Here is a 23,778-nt window from a genome sequence, read left to right on the forward strand (position 1 = left end):
CAAAATAATAAAGAAAAAAAAATTTTAAAAAGGCAGCAAAAAAAAGAGAGAATATAATAAGTATAAAGACAGGAGAGGGACAGGGAAATGGGACAAGAGAAAAATAAGAGAGACAATGAATGGAAGAAATCCAAAAAACATTTAAGAATAACTAAAAAGAAAAAAGAGGGACATGAAAATGGATCGATAGAAGAGAAAAAAATGAGAGGAAATAAAAGGAATACATTTTTAATACTTAGAAAAACCAGGGTGAAGGAAGATGAGGAAAAAAAGAAAGAGAAAGAGTCGTAATGAAAGATCAAAAGGGGGATAAAAAGTAGAGGGGAAATGAGAAACAGAAGAAAAGAAAGAAAATCAAAAGAAGAGATAGAAAGAATAAAATTCAAAAGAAGTAGAAGGAGGAGAACAAATAAACAAACAAAAACAATGAAATTAAAAACCAAACCCCAAAACCAAACAAAAGTGCAGCTGTTGGACCTGGTAAGGAGAGAACTTTGGAGGGCTTCTACAAGCCCAGGAGCTTACGAGGAGAGTGTGGGAGGGGTGCATCAGTGTTCCTGGCCCTAGATGGGATTCCTATAGGCCTTGGTGATACCTTATATTCAGGGCACTCAATCTGAACTGAGTTCATGGAGGCCCTGGATGGAGCTAGTTTCAGTGTCTGTTAGGACCACAGAGCAGCTGGGGCATGGGGCTGGTTAAATGCTGGCCTGGTGACTCTTCAAGTTTTATAGATCTAGAGCTGAGCCCACCTGAATCCAGGCACCAAAGAAGTGAAGCAGACCCCCACCTCACACTGGCTTGTCTCCCAATCACGTGGCTCTGAACTCTGGAAGAGCAGGGTCTGTGCTGGGGAAGGATGAGGGTGGGAGCTGGCCACCACTCTGGTCACCAGGGGAGCATGGGAAAACAGAAGGGACAGGGAAAAAGGGAGACTGACTGCTCAACTTCTCCTCCCAGCAAGCACTCAATCTTCTTCTGTAAACTTTCCTCTGAAGTTCAGGGTTCCCGAATTTTCATCTGTGTCTGTTTCACTTCGTCTCTCACCTCTTTGTTGTAGAGGGTCTGTGTAATGTGTCTGCCCAGTCTGCCATCTTGCCAGAGTCCACTCCATAGCTTTTTAATCCTTTTTTTTTTTTTTTTTTTTCTTTTAAGGCTGGAGTTGTCTGTTGAAAACATTTTGCAAGACTGGCTTGAGAGTTCCGGAATACCAAAGGTACACTAAAGACAACTGTTTAGGATAGTAAAGCTTGTTACTTAACATATCAGTCATGACAATGGCATATATGTTGGACTGCTAACCTCAAGGTTATCAGTTCGAATCCACCAGCTGCTCCATGGAAAAAAGGTGAGGCCCTCTGCTCCTGTTAAGATTTAAGCCTCAGAAATCCTATACAGGTTCACTGTGAGTCAGACCTGACTCTGCGACACACAACCACCACCATCTCCATATATGTAATTATTTTACTGAGGTTCCCTATGCCAGGAACATGCTGGTTTTCAACTGCCTCACGTGACTGTGATTCCAAGGGACCATGGTGGTAGACCCTGAAGTCTAGTCAATGAGGTCTTCATAACTTGCTGTTTGTTTTGGTAGAGTCATCAGGTTGTGGTTTGGTTCCTCCAGGTCTGTTGTTTGGGTGGAGCAGACAATGAGCTGGTCTCATCTGTCCATGCCCTGCCCATGGTTTCTACCTCTCATCTCCCCTGTTTGGCTGCCCTAAGCTCCCTCCCATGGTTCAGCATTCCTCCCTCTGGCTAGCTTTCTCCTCCACATGACCTGTTTGGATTCACTTCTCTGTTTTAAGGACCTGGGTCCACTCCTACTTGAGATTTTATTCTCTCCCTCCCTTTCAGCCCATGACCAACTATGAGAGATAAGCGTTTTTTTTTTTTCTGCCAGCTCTGACTCCCTGGGAATCACGTGACCTGGAACCACTTCCCTTCTACCCAGGCCTCATGCCACTCAGAACCTCAAGGGCAACCCTAGGCCACCTTGCCAACCCCAGTCCTGGGAAGTCCCAGTGTGGCATCCTGGAATGGCTGGTCTAGGGGATGTTGCAGGCCTGGGCTTTCCTGGTGTCTGGCAGTGACCCCCATCCTGGTGGGAAACTCAGCCCTGGGCCCCAGGTGAGCAGCCCCTTGAGCCAACTCATTTCTGGTTTCTGGTTCATTGGCACATGACTAGTTATTCAAGCTTCCCCTTGGGACTGTCTGAATGTCAATGAATGTCTGTGAAACATGAAATTAAGGAACAGGGGGTTGGGGGCTGTTCTCCATTACCTTTCATGCCTTCCCTGAATTCTTTGTCCTTTTTACCACACAGGGGAACATGTCAGCTACCAGTCCCCATCAGCACAGGTTCCTAAAGGAGGGCACATCGCCTTCAGTTCAGGAATGTGTGTCACCTTTTCAAAGTTCGTTGTTTGGTTCAATCCTTCTGCGAGAAACAAAAAACCCTGATTCTTAAAAATCAAAACTAAAAGAAAACAAGGTAACAACTGGTCCTAAGCGGAAGTACTTTCAACTCTCATGCATTGTAATGAGGTTGTGTGTTTTCTAAGAAGGTGACTTACAAACCAGACCACGAACTGGCTACAGAAACCCAGAGGAAACCAAGTTAAGGCTTGCCAGATCCTGAATAGCAGGGTCTGGTGCACAAGGCAATTCCATGGTGACCAGGCTGTCCCAGGGCTCCCAAACATTCATAGTGTGGCCTGGAGTCTGGGAAGTACTGAGAGCCCACAAGTGAATTGTCAGTGCCGCAGTTTACAATGGTTCTCATTAGGGAAAGGAAAAGAAAGAGCCCATAGCTGTAAGCCTAGAAACAGTTGGACCTACTGTGTTGTAGTCCCACCAGGCTCTGTCGTTTCCCCTGAAGAAGAGGAGGCTTTGCACCAGAAAGTGTCTTTTGTTTTTCATTAAGAGGGAGAGAGGGAGCAATTTACCTCTGAGCTATACATTTTTTTTCTAAAGACCTAGTTGTATTAGTGGCAGCTTATAATGCAGACAGGAATCTGCTATAAACTGACGAAACCTGCTGTCAAAACACAGCCAGGTGCAATGAGGCCCACCGAGCTATAAATTGTCTTTAAGACCCAACTGGTATTTCCTTGGGTGCTTAACTGTTCAGTAAAAACAACAGCATCAGACAGAAAACACCCTGATTTAGTGCACATCTTTTCACTGGTGAATGATCAGACGGCATCTTTTCATCTCTTCTGCCTGTTTTCTGTCATTATTTATAGGGCTGACAGTGATTTGTCTGCTATGGGTCCTTTCACACTCCTTGACAGTCCCTTCTCGTTTCCACTTCAGTGGGAGGTTCTGCGAAGGCCGGGGACCCCCTGGTTGCAAGAGCCTGGCAGTGAATGGGACACCTTGTTCTTTGTCCCCATCATTATAATATAAAGTTACGAGTGTGCTTGGCCTAGAATGACAACCAGAGCCCTGAAAAGCCTCCTAGGCTCTTTGTTCTCATTACCATTTTCTGCCCACCAGCAACTGAAGCCATTCAGGGCCAGAGAGTCACGTTCTATCGGTGAAGTTGTTTCCACAGTGACAAAGACTTATTGTCTTCTTCTCAGGAAAACTTGCCTTGTGGTTGGCCTCGATTTTCCTCCTTGGCCAATTTGAATGGAAATCATAAAAATAAATTTAAAAAAAAAGTGGAGATAGCTTCAGCAGCAACAAAAGGAAGCATAAGTCCCCCCAAACACAATGAAATCAGATTCAAATATCTCTGAAGAGAACCCCCAGCCCTATAACCTTTTGACTTTGTGAACAGATTTATCATTGATGGTACCTTCAGTATTCTTTGCATGATATAATTTCCTATGAATTTTTCTCTGATTGTTAGAATTATTATACATTTACTTCGGAATAAGAAAAAGGTTGTCAGTAAGAAAATAAAAATGGCCCAGAGACTTTTTTTGATAGCTAGTTTGGCACTGTAGGATAAACTCTGGACTGCAAGGTCAGTGGTTCAAACTCATCTGCCGCTCTTCATAAACCCTGTACAGGATTGCTATGTGTCAGACCTGACTTGACAACGCTTAACAACAACAGCCTCTCATACACTTTTAGATATACAAAGGTATATTTTGCCGCTTTCTTTTTCTCCATTATTAAATATGAAATTAATATGCTCTCTATAACAGTTTGATACTGTAGGATAAGCACTAGACTGCTAATCACAGCGCTGGAGATTAAAACTCACCAACCACTCCTTGGAAATCCTATATAGGATTGCTATGAGTTGGAACCAATTCGACAGCACTTAACAATAACAACAACATAGCAATTTCAAAAACAGCAAAATATAAACTATGAACAACTCCTTAGTCTTACTCTCTGTGACTATTGTTGTTGTTGTTAGTGCCATTGAATCAGTTTTTGACTCATAGCAATCCTGTATGAGGTTTTGAACTGCCCACCTGTGGTTAATAGTCAAGTGCTTATATCCTACAACACCACACTAGGACTTAATAACGGCTTTGTAAAAGACCTGGTAGTGTAATGAATTACAAACTGGGCTGCTAACCACAAGGTCAGCAGTTCTAATCTATCTGTCACTCTGCAAGAGAAAGATGAGGCTTTCTGTTCGCATGAAGATTTATAACCTTGTAAACCCTATGTTGTTGTTCTTGTTAAGCACCGTGTGGTTGATTCCGACTCATAGCAACCCTGTATAGGGTGTCCGAGGAGTGGCTGGTAAGCTTGAACTTCTGACCTTGCGTTTCAAACTGACCTAGCAGTCCAGTGCATTAATCTGTAGCGACACATCAGGACTCCCTATACAGGGTCTCTATGAGCCGAAACCAAATTGGTGGCACAGAACCACTATCACCAATAACGGCTTTTTGTGTGTCTTTCCTCCTTCCACACATTTTCTTTGCTACATATTTTTTAATGAAATTGAGATCATATTATCCAAACTTAATTTTTCGTGTAGGAATATATCTTGGGCACTTTCTTGTATCCTTCAATGTGATTCAAGAGCAACAATTTTAACAGACACATAAGTTTCTAGGTGAATGGATGTGTTGTTTTGGGGTGCTATCCAGATCGGTTCCCACTCACAGGGACATAATGTCCCTTGATATCCTCACAATCATTGTTATGTTTGAGCCCATTGTGGCAGCCACTGTTGTCAATCCATCTTGTTGAGGGTCTTCCTCTTTTTTCATTAGTCCTCTACTTTTCCAAATATGAATCCGAAGGGACAAGTCCTATTCCAGGGACTTGTGTAAAGTATGAGAGATGAAGTCTCCCTTCTAGAGAGCATTCTGACTGTACTTCTTCCAAGACAGATTTGTTTGTTCTTCTGCCATCCACGGTATTTTCAATATTCTTCCCCAACACCATAATTCAAGTATATCAATTCTCTGATTTTCCTTTTTCATCATCTACCATAGTTTGAGTCTGGCACATCTTACTCCTCAAGTGACATCTCTGCTATTGAAGACTTTAAAGAGGTCTTCTGAAGCAAATTTGCCCAATGCAATACATCATCTGATTTCTTGATTTCTACTTCCAAGAGCAGTGATTGTGGATCAAGTAAAATTAAATCCTTGACAACGTCAACCTTTTCTCCATTGATCATGATGCTGTTTATTGGTCCAGTTGTGAGGTCCATTTTCTTTACACTGAGTTATAATCCATATTGAAGGGTATAAGTCTTTGATCTTCATCAGTAAGTGCTTCAAGTCCTCTTGGCTTTTAGCAAGCAAGTTCGTATCATCTGCATAGGAATGAGTTGTTAATACAGGTTGTTAATGAGTCTTCCTTCAATCCTGATGCCATATTCTTCCTCATACAGTCCAGTTTCCCAGATTATTTGCTCTGCATGCAGATTGCATAAGTCTGGTGAAAGGATACAAACCCTGACACACCATGCAGTATCCCTTTGTTCTATTTGAATGACTGCTTCCTGGTCTGAAATTCCCATTCTTCAGAATGTTATCTATAATTTGTTGTGATCCACACAATTGAATGCCTTTGCATAGTCAATAAACCACAGGTAAACATCTTCTGGTAGTCTCTGGTTTCATCCATTATCATATCATCAATAGTATCCTTTTTTCTATATCCTTTTCTGAATCTTGAATTTCTGGCAATTTCCTGCCACTGCAGAGCTGAAACCATTTTTTAATTATTTTCAACATTTCTTTGTGTGTGATATTAGTGTCATTGTTTGATAATTTCCATATTTTGTTGGATCACCTTTCTTTGGAATGGGTATAAATATGAACTCTTACATTTGATTGGCCAGGTAGTGATTTACCTCTGAGCTCTATGCATCCAAACTTCTTTGGCATGGACACGTGAGTGCTTTCAGTGTTACATCCATTTGTTGAAACATCCCAATTGATATTATGTCAATTTCTGGAGTTTTGTTTTTGTCTTCAGTACAGCTTGGATGTTTTCCTTCAATACCATCGGTTCCTGATTATATGCTACCTCCTGAAATGGTTGAACACTGATCAATACTTTTTGGTACAATAACTCTGTGTATCCCTCCCATCTTCTTTTGATGCTTCCAGCATCGTTCAATATTTTTCCCATAGAATCTTTCAATGTTGCAAGTCAAAGTTTAAATTTTCTCCCCAGTTTTTCCAGCTTGAGAAATGCTGAATGTGTTCTTCCCTTTTGGTTTTCTATCTCCATCTCTTTGCAGATTTTATTATTATACTTTACTTTTTATTCTCAAGATGCTCTTTGAAATTTTCTGTTCAACTCTTTTACTTCATCATTTCTTCCATTTACTTTAACTACTCTATGTTCAAGAGCAAGTTTCAGAATGGGTGCACCATGATTTAATTTACTCAGACCCTCACTGCTGGAATGTTACTATTGTTGTAAAGTGTTCTGTCAGATCCAACTCATAGCAACCATGTGTACAACAGAACATTACCATCCTTACAAAGTTGAACTATTTGAGCCCATTGTTGTAGTCATCGTTCCAATCCCTTTGGCTGTGGGTACGACTCTGTTTTCACTCACCCTCTACTTTACCAAGCATAATGCCCTTCTTGGGGACTGGACCTTTCTGATAGCATGTTAAAAGTGTGAGAGACAAAGGCTCACCATCCACGCATCTAAGGAGCATTTGAGATCTGCTTCTTGCAACACAGATTTGTTTGTTCTTCTGGCAGTCCATGGTACTTGTAATATTCTTCTCCAATACCATAGTTCAAATGCATCAAATTCTTCGATGGTCTTCCTCATTCATTGTTCAAATTTCACATGCATATGAAGCTCCACATAGACATACATATATTCCCATCCTCTTTTCAAACATTTTATACAAATATATTTGAAATCAACTTTTTCTATCCAGTCTTTCTTCTACTGTTGTTAAGTGCCATTGAGTCAGTTCTGACTCATAGTGACCCTGTATAGAATTTCCTAGAAGTTGCTGGTAGCTTTGAACCACCAAACTTTCAGTTAGCAATCCAGTGCTGATCTTACCATGCTACAGCAGGACTCTTCCCCTGATTAATTGTTACAGAATCCTCTCACTCCTCCTGCTCTGATCTCTGTTCCACATCAATCAGTTGCCAGGTACCCATTGTTCATTATTTTTGCTTGGACTATTACAGTAGCTAATTGGTGCTTTAGCCCTCAAGCTCTTTGCCTTTCTGCACATCATTACATCAATGCCAAATTAATCTTCCCAAAACACAGCTCAGATCTATTCTCCTCTCCAGAAAAATTTCCTCCATAACCATTCATTTAGAACTAGCTCTTTGGCTTGCTATTTGAGGCTATCAGCAATATCGTCACAGCTACCTTTTTAAGTCTTATTTTCCACCACTCCTGGGCATGTTCCCAACCATAACTACTGGTCTTCAAATTCTTGTGAGTCTTGCCACTAGCTTTCATTTGCTCATGCCGTTTCCTCCCCTTGGAATGGTTTGCTCTCTATTTAGCATTTACCATAACCAAATTCAAACCCACTACTTTGCAGTTGATTACAACTCATGGCAACATAGAGGACAGAGTAAAACTGCCATATCTTTATCCCACAGAGCAGCTGGTGGGTTCGAACCACCAATTTTTCTGTTAGCAGCCAAGTGCTTAACCATCGTACCACCAGAGACCTCTTTGCACTTACCACAGCCTGCCTTATATTGTTTGTATATGTGTCTTACACCATCCCTCATCATCCCCTGGAAACAAGGGTTCAAGGGAATTCATTCCTGATGCTTTTTTGTTCAGAGCCTTCCACATAGTAGATGCCTGGGGACTGCACTATTCAGTGTGGTAACCACTAGCTGTAAGTAGTTTACCTTTAGTTTAACTGTAATTCATTAAGTTTACATTTAAATACTAATACTCAATTTCTGAACTCCTGGTGTGGCCTGTGGGCTAATGCGTCAGACTGCAAAGTCGTTTGAACTGCAAGGTCAGTGGTTCAAGCTTACCAGCTTCTCCTTGGAAACTCTATACAGGGTTGCTATGGGTAAGAATTGACTCAACAGCACTTAACAACAATAACAACTCAATTCCTGGGGTGGTGCTGTAGGATCAGCACTGAACTGTGAACCACAAGGTCGGCATTTCAAACTCCAGGAGCTCCTTGGAAACCCTGTATACAGGGTTGCTATGAGTTAGAACCAACATGAGGGTACTTAACAACAACAACAGCAGCAACTCAATTCAGGTATTGTTGGGAACAGCTTGGATATGTGTCAACTTTGTAAGTTTTACAAAATCATGCATTTCTGATAAAAATTTAGCAGCCTAGAGGAGAGGGTGGCGCTTCCCTGACCGGGCAGCACAGAGTAGACACTGGAGAAGGAGAGAAAGGAATAGTCAGAAACACTACACTAGAAGGCTTGTAAGTCCGTCTTCTGCCTATGACTTATTGGAATACCTAAAATGGGGCTACAGCGTACCCAGTGAACGAGGCTTCTTGCGGAGCCTTTGTAATACATAAAACTATAGGTAGATACTGGAACCACATCCAGATCTCCAGAGATGAGAAAGTTCCACTTGAAAGGATGAGCAGACAAGCCTGGAGCAGCTAGAAGAATAAAAGATACCTCTTGAAAGAAAGACCTGCAGGAAAAATGGAGGCAGATGGGCTGTTACTACAAGAACAAATATATCCCTTCCCTAGAAAACATCAAGGCAAGTGACCAGGTCCTCTCAACGCAGACCCCCTTCCAAGACTAAGACTCAACGGAAATGCACGCTCTGATTGGTGACCACACACATCACCGATGGGGGGAAGTGGGGTAAAAGCAGTAATGAAGCAGCAGGCTAAGCCCTACAATGTTCAGTAGACTTCTGTGAACCCAGTTGGGGACCAGGTTGGCAAGCAGTGTGAAGAGGCCTGGGGACTCTTGGGCCCAGAGTCAGTGGCGTGGCCACAGAGGACTCAAGAGGAGAGTGGAGCTATCGGCTGACAGGAAGAGAGGACATATGCACAGGAGTGCCCACACTTGCAAATGATACCCACATGACCTGGACCGGATGACTGGATGACTCAACCAGGAGAGGAAAGAAGAGGGTTAAAAAAAAAAGAGTGAGCTGATACAGTCTGATGAACTTGACCTATATCTATGGAGCAGCAACTCAAAAGAGGGAACAAATCCTCACAGCAAGAAACATTCACACACACACACACAGAGTGGACGGAGAAGGGCAGCTTAGACATTGGTTACTCAAATGGGGAGGGGGGGACTACAAAGGCAAGAAGTGACTGGCTTACAAGCTTTCAAGAGGGAACCAGGTACTAGGGAGCATGGCAGAAGGCAGAATCTCCAGTAGGTACTATTCAATCTGTCTGGGCGGAGCTGATGAAAGGAGATACAGATGGGTAACTCGTGATACTGTAGTGAATAATCCTTATCAGGATGGACTATGAGAGTTGGAAATGCAAAGGTAGAAGTTTTGTAACAAGGAAGGGAGTGATTAATTCTCCAGCATAGGAGCGGAGGCCTCTGGGACCATCAACGGAGAAGAGCCGAGAGTGGGACCCTACCCAGAGAAACACAGATGCCTGAGATAGAGTAGAGACAGAGATGATGACGTGGAGCGATGAAGCGACTGGGGACTTTGGACCCAGAGAGGGAAAGGGACTGTGGACTGAAAACTGGGGGGAGGAGGGGGAAGTGTAGGGGGCGGGTTTCTAGGATATACCCTTTGGGTGGTTGATGATGCATGGCAATGAGATGTTATACGATGGAATGAATGCAAAACTAAAGTTCTCCCATGTAAACTATCATATAATTCACAATAAAACATTAAAAAAAAATAGCAGCCTAATTGAGCTCTACTATGCATGTGACATACATATTATATTTAGAAGACTTTTTAAAAAAGATATTTAAAAAATCATTCATGGTTTTTTATATTGGTTTCTTAATGCATTCATAATATTGTGGATACGTTGGGTTAAATAAAAGACAACATTAAAAATAATTTTAACTGTTACTTTTTAAATGTAGCTACTAGAAAATTTAGAATAACAAATGTGGCTTGTGTTGTATTCCTATTGAAGCTATTATTTTGATTCAAACTTAAGCGTAAATGCTTTAAAATCACTCAAAGAATAGATACAATTGAAATCATCTGTCTTTTTGATACATGTATGGATAAAGAGGGAGCTGGTCAGCTGATAGAGCTCATTCATTTGGGGTGGCAACATGGGTGATTGTAATCTGCAGGTACCATAAAGAGTTGCCATGTGACATTCACAATAGTTACTTTGAAGGGCATGAACTAATTACCAGCCTTGCTTCAGCTCCTAATTTCAACTCCCAGTAGAGGTTTTTGCTGAGGTACTAACAAGGAGGCAAGCGGACTCTTGTCACCTCCTAGCCCTCCTGTAACTCTTCCTGCTCTTTGGAGAAAGGGTTTCCCGGCCTTTCAGTGACAAAATCAGCTGCAAGCACAGTGAAGGGGAGTACCCTGATGATGAGACACACGCCAACCACCTAATGTGTCCCAGAAATAGGCATGAATCAATCAGCTTGAGTTCCCAGACCTGCTCCTGAATCCCAGCACTGGGAACAGCAGGTTATTTTGTCATCTTGGGAAAAGGCCACTTCCCTCCAACTAATACCTACAATTTGCCAAAGGCTACATGAGCAAATGATGGGAAACTTAAATCTTGTAGGGAAGATGCTGCAATCACAAACTGAGGAAACTTGATAAGATGTGATGCAAGAGACTACACGTAAGCGGAGCCACGAGGTGCTTTCAGCACAGGTGGTTCATTAGGGGAATCATTTACAGACATCTTTCAGCACATACAATGTGATACCATCAACTTCATTTTAAGACCTCTTAGGAGACTCAATCTCACAGTGTCCATAAAAATTCCTCATTTAATCATCAGTCAAGAAAACGAAGACTGGTTATTTTCAAATTCCAGAAACATTGTCTTTTTCCAATTAAATGTGCTATGAGATCTTTGTTTCATTTATCTTGATATTAGCAATTGCCATAATGTGGTGTGCTTGTTGGGTTCCTATGAATTTGATTGTCATTTTGTTCATTGGTTCAACTCTCATTTCCTATGTTACTAAACATTTTTCAAGGATCCTTTGAATACACTGAGTAATTTCTCTGACTCCAGCTCTTCAAATTAATATCTACAGTATATACTTGCAGAGGTAGAGATCTTATAATCTCTTGATTTTTAGCTTAATTTCCTTTATTTTTGGCATCTGTGGCTTCATGCTTTTTCCCAGTACTTCTCTGGCCAGTTCCACATTTCTTGTAAATCCCCTTCAAAATGATCAATAATAATTACTCAAGCCAATCTCACTCTGGCGTGGTGCTGTGGGATAAAGCACTGGACTGCAAAGTCAGTTTGAACCACAAGGTTAGCAGTTCAAACTCACCAAGCCACTCCTTGGAAACCCTATACAGGGTCACTATGAGACGGAATGGACTTGACAGCACTTCACAACAACCACCTCACTCTACTATACTCCCCTATGCATGAATGGAGTCCCTAGGTGGTGCCAATGGTTAATGCCCTCAGTTATTGACTGAAAGACTGGATATTGGAGTCCAGTATTTCCACCCAGAAGTACTTCAGAAGAAAGGCCTGGTGAACTATTTAGGAAAACTTGGCCACAGAAAGCCCTACAGAGCACAGATCTACTCTGACACACCTGGGGTTGCTATAAATCGAGATGGACTTAGTGGCAATTGGTTATAAATGAGTATGGTTTGAGTATAACGGTTTTTTGTTTGTTTTTATCCAAATGATGTTTGTTATCTAATCCACAAAAATTAAAAGTCGTATCTGGTGATGTGAAAGGGTAATTCTCTCAGAGAGCAGTGGCATCTGAAAGTTTGCTCGTGTGTCTGGGCTGGCTGTAGTGGATTATTGGGGGCCTCTGGTTTGATACTGTCCAGATATCTTGACCTGTTTGCAGCACAAGGCACTGCAATGAAATAGGAGACCTCTGTCTTTGTCTTTCTTCGCTCTCACTTTCGAAACCTAGGTTCCAGAAAGAAACTGAACCTCATTCAGAGTTAGAGGTCTAAGACTAGAGTTCAAGTGAATCATGACAACTGAAAGTTTCTTCTCTTCCTTAAGAGAGCTTTGCTGCAGCATTACCAGTGTGGGCTTCTACCACAGAACTCCCTGTCCTTCTCTTCCTTCCATGAATATAGACCATGCATCTATTTTTATGATAAATGGCTCGAAGATGAAAGAAACTCAGATTTGCCCTCAAGATGCTTAATAATTGAGTAGGAAAAATGAGTAAAAAATAACTAAGGCAAGGCCAATATGCAATAAGTGGTTAAAAAAAAATAACAACAAACATCTTTAGCAATTCAAAAACAATTGGTCTTTTCTAATTTGTGGAAATAAGATGAGTAAGATGAGTGAAAGGAGCTCTGGTAGCATAGTAGTTACGAATCGGGCTACAAACCTCACGGTCAGCAGTTCGAAGCTACCAGCTGTTCCGCGGGAGAAAGATGAGGCTTTCTTTCTGCTTCCATAAAGATTTACAGCCTCGGAAACCCTGTACAGGGTTGCTATGAGTCGGAACCAACTCCACGGCACACCACCACCAAGATGAGTGAGGTACTACTGGAAGCAGGCCTTTAAAGGCATGGAGGGTTTAAACCAAACCCAATGAGCTGTCATCGAGTCACTTGGTTATCCCCTGTGTTACAGAATAGAGTCCTCTTGATCTTTGTGGAAGTAGATCACCAGGCCTTTCTTTTGCAGCACCACCAGGGGGCTTGAACCACTGACCTTTAGGTTAGTAGTACTTGAGTATATATGATTCGCATCATTCAGGTAGGGTTTGTTGTTGCTGTTGTTTAGTGCCAGTGTGTTAGCTGAGACTCATAATGACCTTGTATAGGGTTTGAGGAGCGACTGGTAGGTTTGAATCACCAACCTTACGATGAGCAGTTCAGTGCTTGTCCTACAGTGAGACACCAGGAGTCCCAGCTAGGGTTCTTTGTTGCTGTTGTTGTTGTTAAGTGCTGTCAAGTCAGTTCCAACCCATAGTGACCCTGTATAGGGTTTCTGAGGAGCAGCTGATGGCTTTGAACCACTGACCTTGCGATTAGCAGCTCAGTGCTTATCTGGAGGGTTTGTTGTTAAGTTCCATAGAGTCAGTTCCAACTCATAGCAACTCTGTATTGGGTTTCCAAGGAGCAGCTGGTGAGTTTGAACTGCCTACCTTGTGGTTCAAACCAACCTTGCAGCCCTGTGCTTAGCCTACAGCATCACGTCCGGACTCCAGGTAGGGTTTTTGTTGTTGTTGTTGTTGTTGTTGTTGTTGTTGTTGTTAAGTACCTTCGAGTCAGGTCTGACTCATAGCAACCCTATATAGGTTTCCAAGGAGTGGCTGGTGAGTTTGAACCACTGACCTTGCAAGTGGAAATTGTGGAGAAGGCCATCACTGGTAGAGGGAACAGCAGTGTCTGGTGGGGGAGAACAGAGCATACACATTTGAGGCGCATTAGTATAGTCCAGTCTCTCTATCTGATTCCCTAGTTTCTCATTGTTCTGTTCTTGTTGTTGTCATCAAGTCAACTCTGACTCATAGTGACCTTGTATAGGGTTTACGAGGTGCGACTGGTAAATTTGAACCACCGACCTTGAATTCAAACCAACCTTGTGGCCCCACCGTGCCACACCATGACTCACTCATCATAGCTCTAGGACTAGTGAAATGGACGCTACTGTTCCAGCTGAAGAAACAGAGGCAGAGCCCCTCCCAGTCAGCCTCTTTCTTGCCCTCAACTCTTTCCGAAGTACTAATCCTTGTGACACTCATAAGGCTACTGTGTCCCTGAATAATAGAAGGGTGACTATATTTACTTTTTCTCTAGTGGTAAGATACCCCTGGTGAATGCATTTTTATTATAATTTGGAGTAGTGGTCTTTTCCCCTTCCAATTCCCTTGTTAGCAAGACGTCTGTTATCTGTTTTGTATAGAGAGCAGGGTCTGTAACAGGGACTGACTGGTAGAGCAGCCAGGTTACACAGAGACTTGAATGTGATGATGGAGAGTTAACACAGCATTCAAAAGCCAGAGGGAACCACTAAAGGTTTGTAAGAGAAGTGATAGGATTCCAGTGGTTTTGTAGGCCTGTAGCCTTGCATAGAAGGAAAATTCCTTAGAGATAATGCCAAGCTGTTCCTCTCAGTTCAGGAATGAGAGCCTCATGGAGTAGAAGGAACAGTAGACTGACTCTTTGGGGTTTGACTTTGAACTTTCATGTTCAGAGTTATTCATTTAAGTGAATGCATTTTTAAAACATCATTAATTATCATTGGTGTCAAAGTAGAATTGTGTTTCGTGGTTTTCCAGTGACTGATTATCTAAAAGTAGAGGTGCCTCTGGGTGAACTCAAACCTCCAACCTTTTAGATAGCAGGTAAGCAATAACCATTTGTACCACGTGTTAAAAAAAAGGTGGGTAGCATTGGGTTCCCGCAACCCCTGTGCTTAAAAGTAATGGTTTCATTAAAACATCAGACAATAAAGTAACTCATCAAAAAAAAGTATATATATAATTAGTGTTGATCAGATGGTCATGTTGTATTAGTTTGTATTCGCTTCCTAGGGCCGCCATAATGCAGGACCAGACATTTGGAGGTTTATGAGGGCAGAGATTTATTGTCTCACAGTATGGAGGCTACAAGCCCCAACGCAGATGTCAACAGGGTCATGTGCTCTCTGAAGACTTCAGGGGAATATCCTTTCTTGTCTTTCCTAGTTTCTGGTAGCCCCCAAGCTCGCAGCTGCTTTGTCACATGGCATTCTTCCACCTGTGTCTTTCTGTCCCTTTGTAGCTTTTCTTTTTCAAGAATCCCACTCACCTGACTCCAGTATGACCTTATGTTAACTGAAAGCATATTCCCCCAGTCGTCCTCTCCCAACACGGTCACAGGTACTAGGAGTTAGGAATTTAACGTATCTTTCTGGGGGAATCAGTTCAATCCATAGCAGGTGTCTACCCAAAGAGAATGTGTAATGGGTTAAGGAACAACGACAGGTGTCCTCAAAGGGATAAGCATGAAGTCGCATGAACCAAGCACTAATTAAGGTAATGCAGATGATGTTCCCAAACTCGGCTAAGTGATGACACAGAACTTTGGGGACATTGACTGAACTTGAGGCCTGATCCTTTTAGGATCTCAGATTGGTCATAAATATTTGTTTGCGTGAATTTAAATATGAGGCATATAAGGATGACTTTCCCAGTTGGAATAAACATTTGAAAATGCTTTTCTTTAAAAGGAATAAAAATTCTGGACTGGCTCTGGTGGACACAGGGTTGTTTAAGGTGTGACACAGAGGAGGGAAACTGCTTGGTGAGCTACCTGCCGTTCTGCCTTTTAAATCAGAAGAAAAAGGAAGCAGAAACTGTTAGCTTGGAAATGTCTGTTTTGTTCCACCCAGCTGATGGCAAGAGTGCTCGGGTGGTAGTGGGCTGTGTGCATGTGTGATTTAGTAAAGAGATAAAGCTAGGTATTTTCTAGAAGTATGGCGCTGTAGGCTTGGATTGGCTTCAGGGTCATCTAGTCCAGTTATGCTGAGACCTGGTCACACATCAGAATCACCCAGAGACTGTTTAAAACTTCCGGGATCTTCCTAGGAAGGACTGGAACTGGCCAATTATAATTATGTTGGATTCTGGACTATATCCTGTCAATTTTATAAATGTACTGTTTTGTACCTTCTTGCTGTGGTGGTTGTTAGAGTCCTCCAGTTTTACTCTCCCCACGTGATTCAAGTCTTCAACTTTTGGGTTTAGTTTATTCATTCAACCAATACACCAAGTCTGGGGCTTGGTAATGGAAACACAACGGTAAAAGGGCATACATCCTTCTGTGAGCTATCGGAACATGATGGGCATCTGAAAATCAACCATTGCTCAAAAAGTGCACAAGAGGCCACTACCTCCAGAGTGTGAGACCCAGCAGGGACTGTGGGAGCTTGCCTCCCTTCCATATTTGCTGTGTTCAGCTGGGAAGCTGAGTGTATCAGAAAGCAATCTGCTTGGAGACAAGAGACTCAGTGGTACAGTCAGTGACATTGACTACATTTGTCTGCAGCCCCCTCGCTCTCCTTTTCTGCATTCTCCCTCCCCATTAATAAACACACCAGCCCCTAAGCTGCTTATCTAATCTTTCCAGTTGCTGTTGTCACTTTGAGCCCATGTAGATAGATCTTAAAAGAGCACAGTGTTCAAGGGAGACATTCTTTTATAGTTTGGCTTGTAAAAGCTTCAGGGTTTTTTTTGCTTAAGGTTTAAAGATTATCTTGAGGCAATAATTTCAGGGCTTCATCTAGCCTAAATGGCTCCAGAAAGTCGTGATTCCATGAGAATTTGAAATTCCATTCTGCACTTTTTCCATTCTGGTCAGGATTCTTCTATACTCTCTGTTCAAAATGTTCAATAAGAGAATTGTGGGAAGATGACAGTGTAAACAGACCATGGTTCTGACCCTCCTCCGCAAATATAGCAGGAGGTATCGGAAAATGATGCTCAGCTTTGAGGAACTCTGAAATGGAAAGCAGCAGGGAACTGCAGACAGGCAAGAATCAATGAATCAAAAATGAGTCACAGAAGGTAGGAAAATCGCTTCTCCCACTAGCTGCTGTGATCTGGGAAAGTGGCCCCAGAAAAGGAGTCTGTTTTCCTCAACATTACATTCCCAGCCTTTACAGAGACAGGACTCCAAACTTCAACCCTCAAGCCAACAAGGCAGATCTCCCCAGGGGTACATTTGGAGTGTGTCAGCACTTCTTAAACCTGGACACTGTTGGCTGCAAGCCTACAGCAAATTGCTACAGAAAGCCTGTGCCGTGGGTCTGCTCTCATAGTCAGCACTCTATCAATCTCCCTGAGCACCCCATATCCCAGGCCTCTGAAACCAACAAGTCAAACCTTCTGGGGAGTCTGTTTGCTCCCCGTTCTAGTCAGTGCTGAGGACTGCTGACTGAGGGGTCTGTGTGTGAGGAAGCAGGGCTCCTGAGTGAAGGCTACACCAAGCCAACACACTGCAAGATGGAGTATGATAACAACAAGGCACACCATCCTGGGGTCTGTTTTGAGTGTAACCGCTGCTGCCCCAGTCAGTAATCATTGCCTACTGGGCTGATACAATCTCCCTACAGTGAAAAGTCTCTACAGTGGGTTCACCTAAGCGGAAGAGTGTGCCTTCAACCACGCGTGGCCATTGGAGCTCAGACCAACAAGACAGATTTTGAGGAGGGGTCCTTCTGGGGAATGCCAGCCTCACCTCCTGAACAGGACAGAAGTAAGTCTACCCCCTACTTCCTGTGGGAGCCAGCTTAGATATAAGCAGAGCAGGTAAGGAATACTCACTCAGGCAAAACCAAAGATCAGCGCTCAGTCCCAAGGACGGCTTCATTGCATGTGGGGCTCCTGAATAGAAACATGGCTACGGACAGAGAAGGGAAGAGCATAATAACCAGAGAGAGAAGACTGTGCCCCTCGTAGACAGACTGATTAGTACACTGTACCTTGTCTGAGTAGCAGTGCCCACTGGCCAACAAACGTGTTCTTTGATGTGTATGGGAGACATTGACAGTTGAAAACCAAGACCTGGAACTTTTGTATCCTAATCAAACCAAGGAGGAAGAAGTAACTATCTCAGAGAAGGAGGAGAAAAGGCAAGCAAAGGCTATAGGTTCTGTGACCTAAGAGTTTGTTGGAAAAAGTAGTGCCTCGAATACTGTGGGAAACTGAGAAAGTTAACCTCGAAAATTTCAGTGCCTTAACGAAAAAAATCACAAAACACAAAAAGAACAGAAACAATGTCCCATTCAATTGAACATGGCAAAGGGAGTGAAAAGTAATATGTTATTGTTGTTGTTAAGTGCCATCGAGTCGATTCCGACCCATAGCGACCCTGTAGAAGGTTTCCAAGGAGCAGCTGGTGAGCTTGAACCACCGAGCTTGTAGTTCAAGCAATTTCGCTGTCTGACGCATTAGCCCACAGCGCCACACCAGGACTCTGAAAAGTAATATAGGGATGACAAATACCAAAAGAAGAAAAAATATAACAACACTAATCGTAATTGAAGAACTACGGGAAAACACAGACAAAGAATTCAGAGAACTAAAGAAAACAATGCCAAAAGAAAGAACGGAGATAACAGAAGAGATTTTGTGATTGAAAGGTGCAGTAACTGAAATGAGAAACACAGTTAGAAGGGTTTACCAACAGATTTAATCGGGAAGAAAAAGGAATCAGTGAATTAAGATATTTAGAAGTTGTTATTGTTGTTGTTAAGTGCCGTTGAGTCGATTCTGACCCATAGCGACCACCTATAGGGTTTCCAAGGAGCAGCTGGTAAGCTTGAACCACCGACTTTGAAGTTCAAATGGCTTTGCGGTCTGGCACATTAACCTACAGCACCACATTTAGAAGTAAAGACACAGAAGAACAAGAAACACAGAAGCTCAAGAAGGCTAAGCCCAGCTTAATGGACTTATGAGACAACATCAAGAGATCTAATATACATATCGTGGGAATTCCAGAAGGAAATGTGAGAAAGAAAAGGACACCAAGAATATTTGAATAATGGTAAAATGTCCCCAATGTATTACAGGGGGTGAATCTACAAATCCAAGAAATTCAAGGAAGCTCAAGCAGAATAAACCCAAAGAGGTCTAAACCAAGACTCATTATAGTTCGGTTCTTAGAAAGTACAACTAAAGAGAGAATTCTGAAAGCAAACAGTCACATACAAAGGATCCCCATAAGATTCAGTGCCAGTTTCTACTTAGAAACACTGGAGGCCAGAAGGCAAAGAAATTATATATGTAAAGTGCCAAAAGAAAAACACTGCCAGCCAAGAATACTATACCTATTGAAACTATCCTTCAAGAATGAGAGAATGAATGGTCTCTCCCTGCCCAGAGGATTGTTATTGTGGTTATGTGCCATCAAATTGGTTCTGACCCTATATAGGGTTTCCAAGGAGCAGCTGGTGACTTTGAACTGCCGACCTTGTAGTTCAAACGGCTTTGCAGTCTGATACATTAACCCATAGTGCCACACCAGGACTCCACTGAGAAAATATATATTTATAAAATGCTCAAAAGGAAAGGAGAAATGAACAAAAGGAGATCACTTTTGATCACAATAAACCAACAAAACACAATCACAAGCAGTAGAAAAGTAGTAAATTGGACAAAGAAGACTTAATTCACACACACACACATATACACACAAAAAAACAAAATGGCAGAAATAAGTCATTGTTAAGTACTATTGAGTCTGTTCCAACTCATAACGACCCTGTATATGGTTTCCAAAGAGTTGTAGGTGGGTTTGAAACACTGACCTTGTGATTAACAGTCTGGTGCTTATCCTCCCAAAACACATCGGACTCCATAAGTAAGCTGTTGTTGTTATGTGCCGTGGAGTAGATTCCGACTCATAGTGACCCTGCATAGGGTTTCCGAGGCTGTAAATCTTTACAGGAGCAGAAAACTTCATCTTTCTCCTGTGGAACAGCTGGTAGTTTCGAACTGCTGACCTTGCGGCTCACAGCCCAATTCGTAACCACTACGCTACCAGAGCAGTGAATGTAAGTGGAGTAAACACCCCAATCAAAAGGCAGAAAGTGACAGAATGGATTCCTAAAACAGGATCCAGTCCTGGTATGGCACTGTAAGGTAAGCATCAGACTGCAAGGTTGGTTTGAACCAGAAGATCGGTGGTTCAAACTCACCAGCAGCCCTCAGAAACTCTATACACAGTTGCTACGAGTCGGAACTGACTTGACGGCACCTGACAACAACAATAAGTGCTGTTTACAAGAGACATACATGTCCTTAAATCCAAGGACAAAATGAAAGAGTGGGGGAAAGAATATTTCCTGCAATTAACCGAAAGAGAGTTGGGTTGGTAACCTTAGTTTAATATCAAAGTAGACTTAAAGACAAAGTCTGTCAGAAGAGCTAAAGATGAACGTTATTTAATGATAAAGGAATTCATTGATCAAGAAGACTTAACATTCATAAACATATATGCACCCAACATTGGGGCACTGTACTACATACATATATTTGTATATAATGTTGGTAGGTTTATAATGTCATTCATGTTCTGTTTCCTTGTTGATGTTTCTTGATGTTCTTATATTGAAAGTGGTGTATTGAAGACTCCAATTGGTTTTGTAATGCCATCTATTTTTCCCTTCAATTCTATCAGTGTTTATATATTTATTTAATTTTTTGTTGTTGTTAAGTGTCGTCGAGTCACTTTTGACTTATAATGACCCTATATAGAGTTTTTGAGGCTTTAAATCTCCTGTGGAGCAAGCTGGTGATCTCGAACCATGGACCATGTTGTTCGAAGTCCAGTGCTTATCATATGCAGCCACCGTACTCCCACTAGACTTAATAAACATGTATAAAACACTCTACCCTCAAACAGAAGTCCTGGTATGACGCTGTAGGATAAGCACTGGACTGCTAACTGCAAGATCAGTGTTTCAAATCGACCAGTATCTCCTTGGAAACCCTATACAGAGTTGCTTTGAGTTATAACTGACTCAACAGCACTTAACAACAGCACTCTCAAATATAAGTCCTAACAATTTTTGAAAGATTAAAAGCTTACAAAGTCTTTTCACTGATCAAAACAGAGTGAAGCTAGAAATCAATAACAGAAAGAAAGAAAGAAACCCTAGAAAACATACAAACATAAGGAAAACAAACAACACATTATTAAGCTACCAGTGGATCAAGGAAGAAATCACAAATGTCCTAAAGCCAAATGAAAATGAAAGTACAATATATCAAAATGTGTGGAATGCAGTGAAAGCAGTCCTCAGAGGGAAACTTATAGCAATGAATGTCTACATGAGGAATTAAGAAAGAATGCAAAGCAACACCCTAAGTAGACAAATCCAGGAACTAGAAAAAGAAGAGCAAAGTAAATCTAAAACTACCAGAAGAAGGGAAAGGAAATAGCAAAGATCAGAGGAGAAATAAATTAAAATTGAAAACAGAAAAACAGTAGGGAGAATTAAAAAAAAAAAAAAAAAGAAGTTTTTTTAAAAAAAGTAATAGAATTGAGAAACCTTTAGCTAGAAGAGAGAAAAGGTGCAAATAACCAAAATAAAAAATGAAAGTGGTAACAATACAACTGCCTTGATAAACATAAAAATAATTACTACAGAATATTATAAACAATTATAGCAACACACTGAATAACCTAGATGAAATGGACACTTTATTAGAAGCACACACCCTGCCCAAATAGATTCAAAAGGAAAAAGGAAGTCTCAACAGATGCTTAATGATCAAAGAGATTGAGTCAGTGACAGAACACTTCCCAACAACAACAAAAAACTTTGTACCAGATGGCTTCACTGCTGAAATCTACCAAACATTTAGAAAAGAGTTTATACCAATACTGTTTAAACTCTTCCAAAAGATAGAGAAGGAATGAATACTTCCCTAATTCATTCTAAAGAGCCAACTTAACTATTATAATCAAATTAGACAAAGACATCATAAGAAAAGAAAACTATAAAGTAATATTTCTTGTTGGTGTTGTTATTGTTAAGTGTCATTGAGTCGATTCCGATCCATAGCGACCCTGTATAGGGTTTCTGAGGAGCAACTGGTGAGCTTGAACTACTGACCCTGCAGTTCAAACAGCTTTGCAGTCTTCTTGTTGTTGGTGTGAAGTGCCTTGGAGTGCAAAAATCCTCAACAAAATGCTAGTGAAAAGATATTAAAATCCTCAACAAAATATTAGCAAAAAGAATGAAATAGCATAAAAAAAGAATCATACACCATGACCAAATGGGATTTATTACAGAAATACAGGGATAGTTTAACATTTAAAAAAATCAATCAACATAACACACCACATCAATAAATCAAAGGGAAAAAATTGAAGGGGCATTCCTCAATATAATTCAGGACATATGTGGGAAACCAAGAGTCAATATTATACTTCATAGAGAAAGACAGAGTGTTTCCCTTGAAATCAGGTACAATTTCTTCATATTAGAAATCCTAGCCAGAGCAATAAGATAAGAAGAAGTAAAAGGTATCCATATGGGAAAAGAAGAAGAAAAAATAGCTATAGTTGTGGATGATACAATCCTATATGTAGAAAATACAAAAAAAAAAAAAAGTCCATAAGAAAATGTCTAGAGCTAATAGAGGAATTTCACAAAGTTGCAGGATACAAGGTTAACAAACAAAATTTAGTAGGGTCTCCATACACCAACAATGAGAATTTTGAAAGGGAAATTAGGGAAGCAATACCATTTATAATAACATCTATTGTATAGAAGGTCTTGCTCTATACACCTAGGAATAAATCTAACCAGGGATGTGAAAAACTTACACAATGAAAACTATAAAACACTGCTGAAAGAGATCGTTGTTGTGGTGGTTAAGTATTGACAAGTAAAATCCAACTCACAACGACCCTGTGTGGGGTTTCTAAGGTTCAAAATCTTTGCGGGAACAGAAACCCTCACCTCTCTCCTATGGAGTGGCTAATAAGCCCAAACTGCCAACCTTGGCTGAAAGAGATTAAAGAATACTAACTGGAAAGATGTTCATAGGTTGGAAAACATACCATTGTTAAAATGTCAATACTATGCAGACCTATCTATAAATTCAACATAATGCTGATGAAAATTCCAGAAGGCTTCTTTACAGCAATAGAAAAACCAATTCTCAACTTCATAAGGGATGGCAAGAGGCCTCGGATAGCTAACACAGTATTGAACAAGATAAACAAAATAGAAGGACTTCCACTCCCTAAGCTTAAAGCATTCTATTCAGCCACAGGAACCCAAAAAGCCTGGTATGGCTGTAACAATAGACACACAGAACAATGGAAGAGAACTTTGCTATAGTTCAAATTGATTTTTGACAAGGGTGCTAAGAAGAGTATCTTCAATATGTAGTACTTGGAAACTTTGAGTTCCACCTGCAGAAACATTAAACAACATCTAAATTTCAAAGATCAGCTCGAGAAGATAAAGCCAAATGTTACAACAAAATGTGTAAAGATCTAGAATCAGAAAACCAAAAAGGAAGACCACGCTCAGCATTTCTCAAGCTGGGGGAACTGAAGAAAAATTCAAGGCTCGACTTTTGTTATTGAAAGATTCTCTGGGCAAATTATTGAATGATGCAGACAGCATCAAGAGAAGATGGAAGGAATACACAGAGTCACTGTACTAAAAGGAAATTGTTAATGTTCAACCATTTCAAGAGGTACCATATGATCAAGAACCAATGATACTGAAGGAGGAAG

General features: G+C 41.3%; 1 protein-coding gene across 2 annotated transcripts in view; it reads left to right on the forward strand.

Moving 5' to 3' along the window:
* Positions 1 to 23,778, forward strand: part of LOC102830995 (chromosome unknown open reading frame, human C9orf3) — a 541,746-nt gene that overhangs the window by 389,270 nt on the left and 128,698 nt on the right. For both annotated transcript variants that reach the window (XM_006867634.1, XM_006867635.1), the window contains one exon: positions 1,156 to 1,216. In XM_006867634.1, the coding sequence (XP_006867696.1) occupies positions 1,156 to 1,216 (61 nt within the window). The remainder of the gene's footprint in view (positions 1 to 1,155; positions 1,217 to 23,778) is intronic.

This window comes from Chrysochloris asiatica, unplaced genomic scaffold (genome assembly GCF_000296735.1).
Source record: "Chrysochloris asiatica unplaced genomic scaffold, ChrAsi1.0 scaffold00107, whole genome shotgun sequence".
NCBI classification, from domain to species: domain Eukaryota; kingdom Metazoa; phylum Chordata; class Mammalia; order Afrosoricida; family Chrysochloridae; genus Chrysochloris; species Chrysochloris asiatica.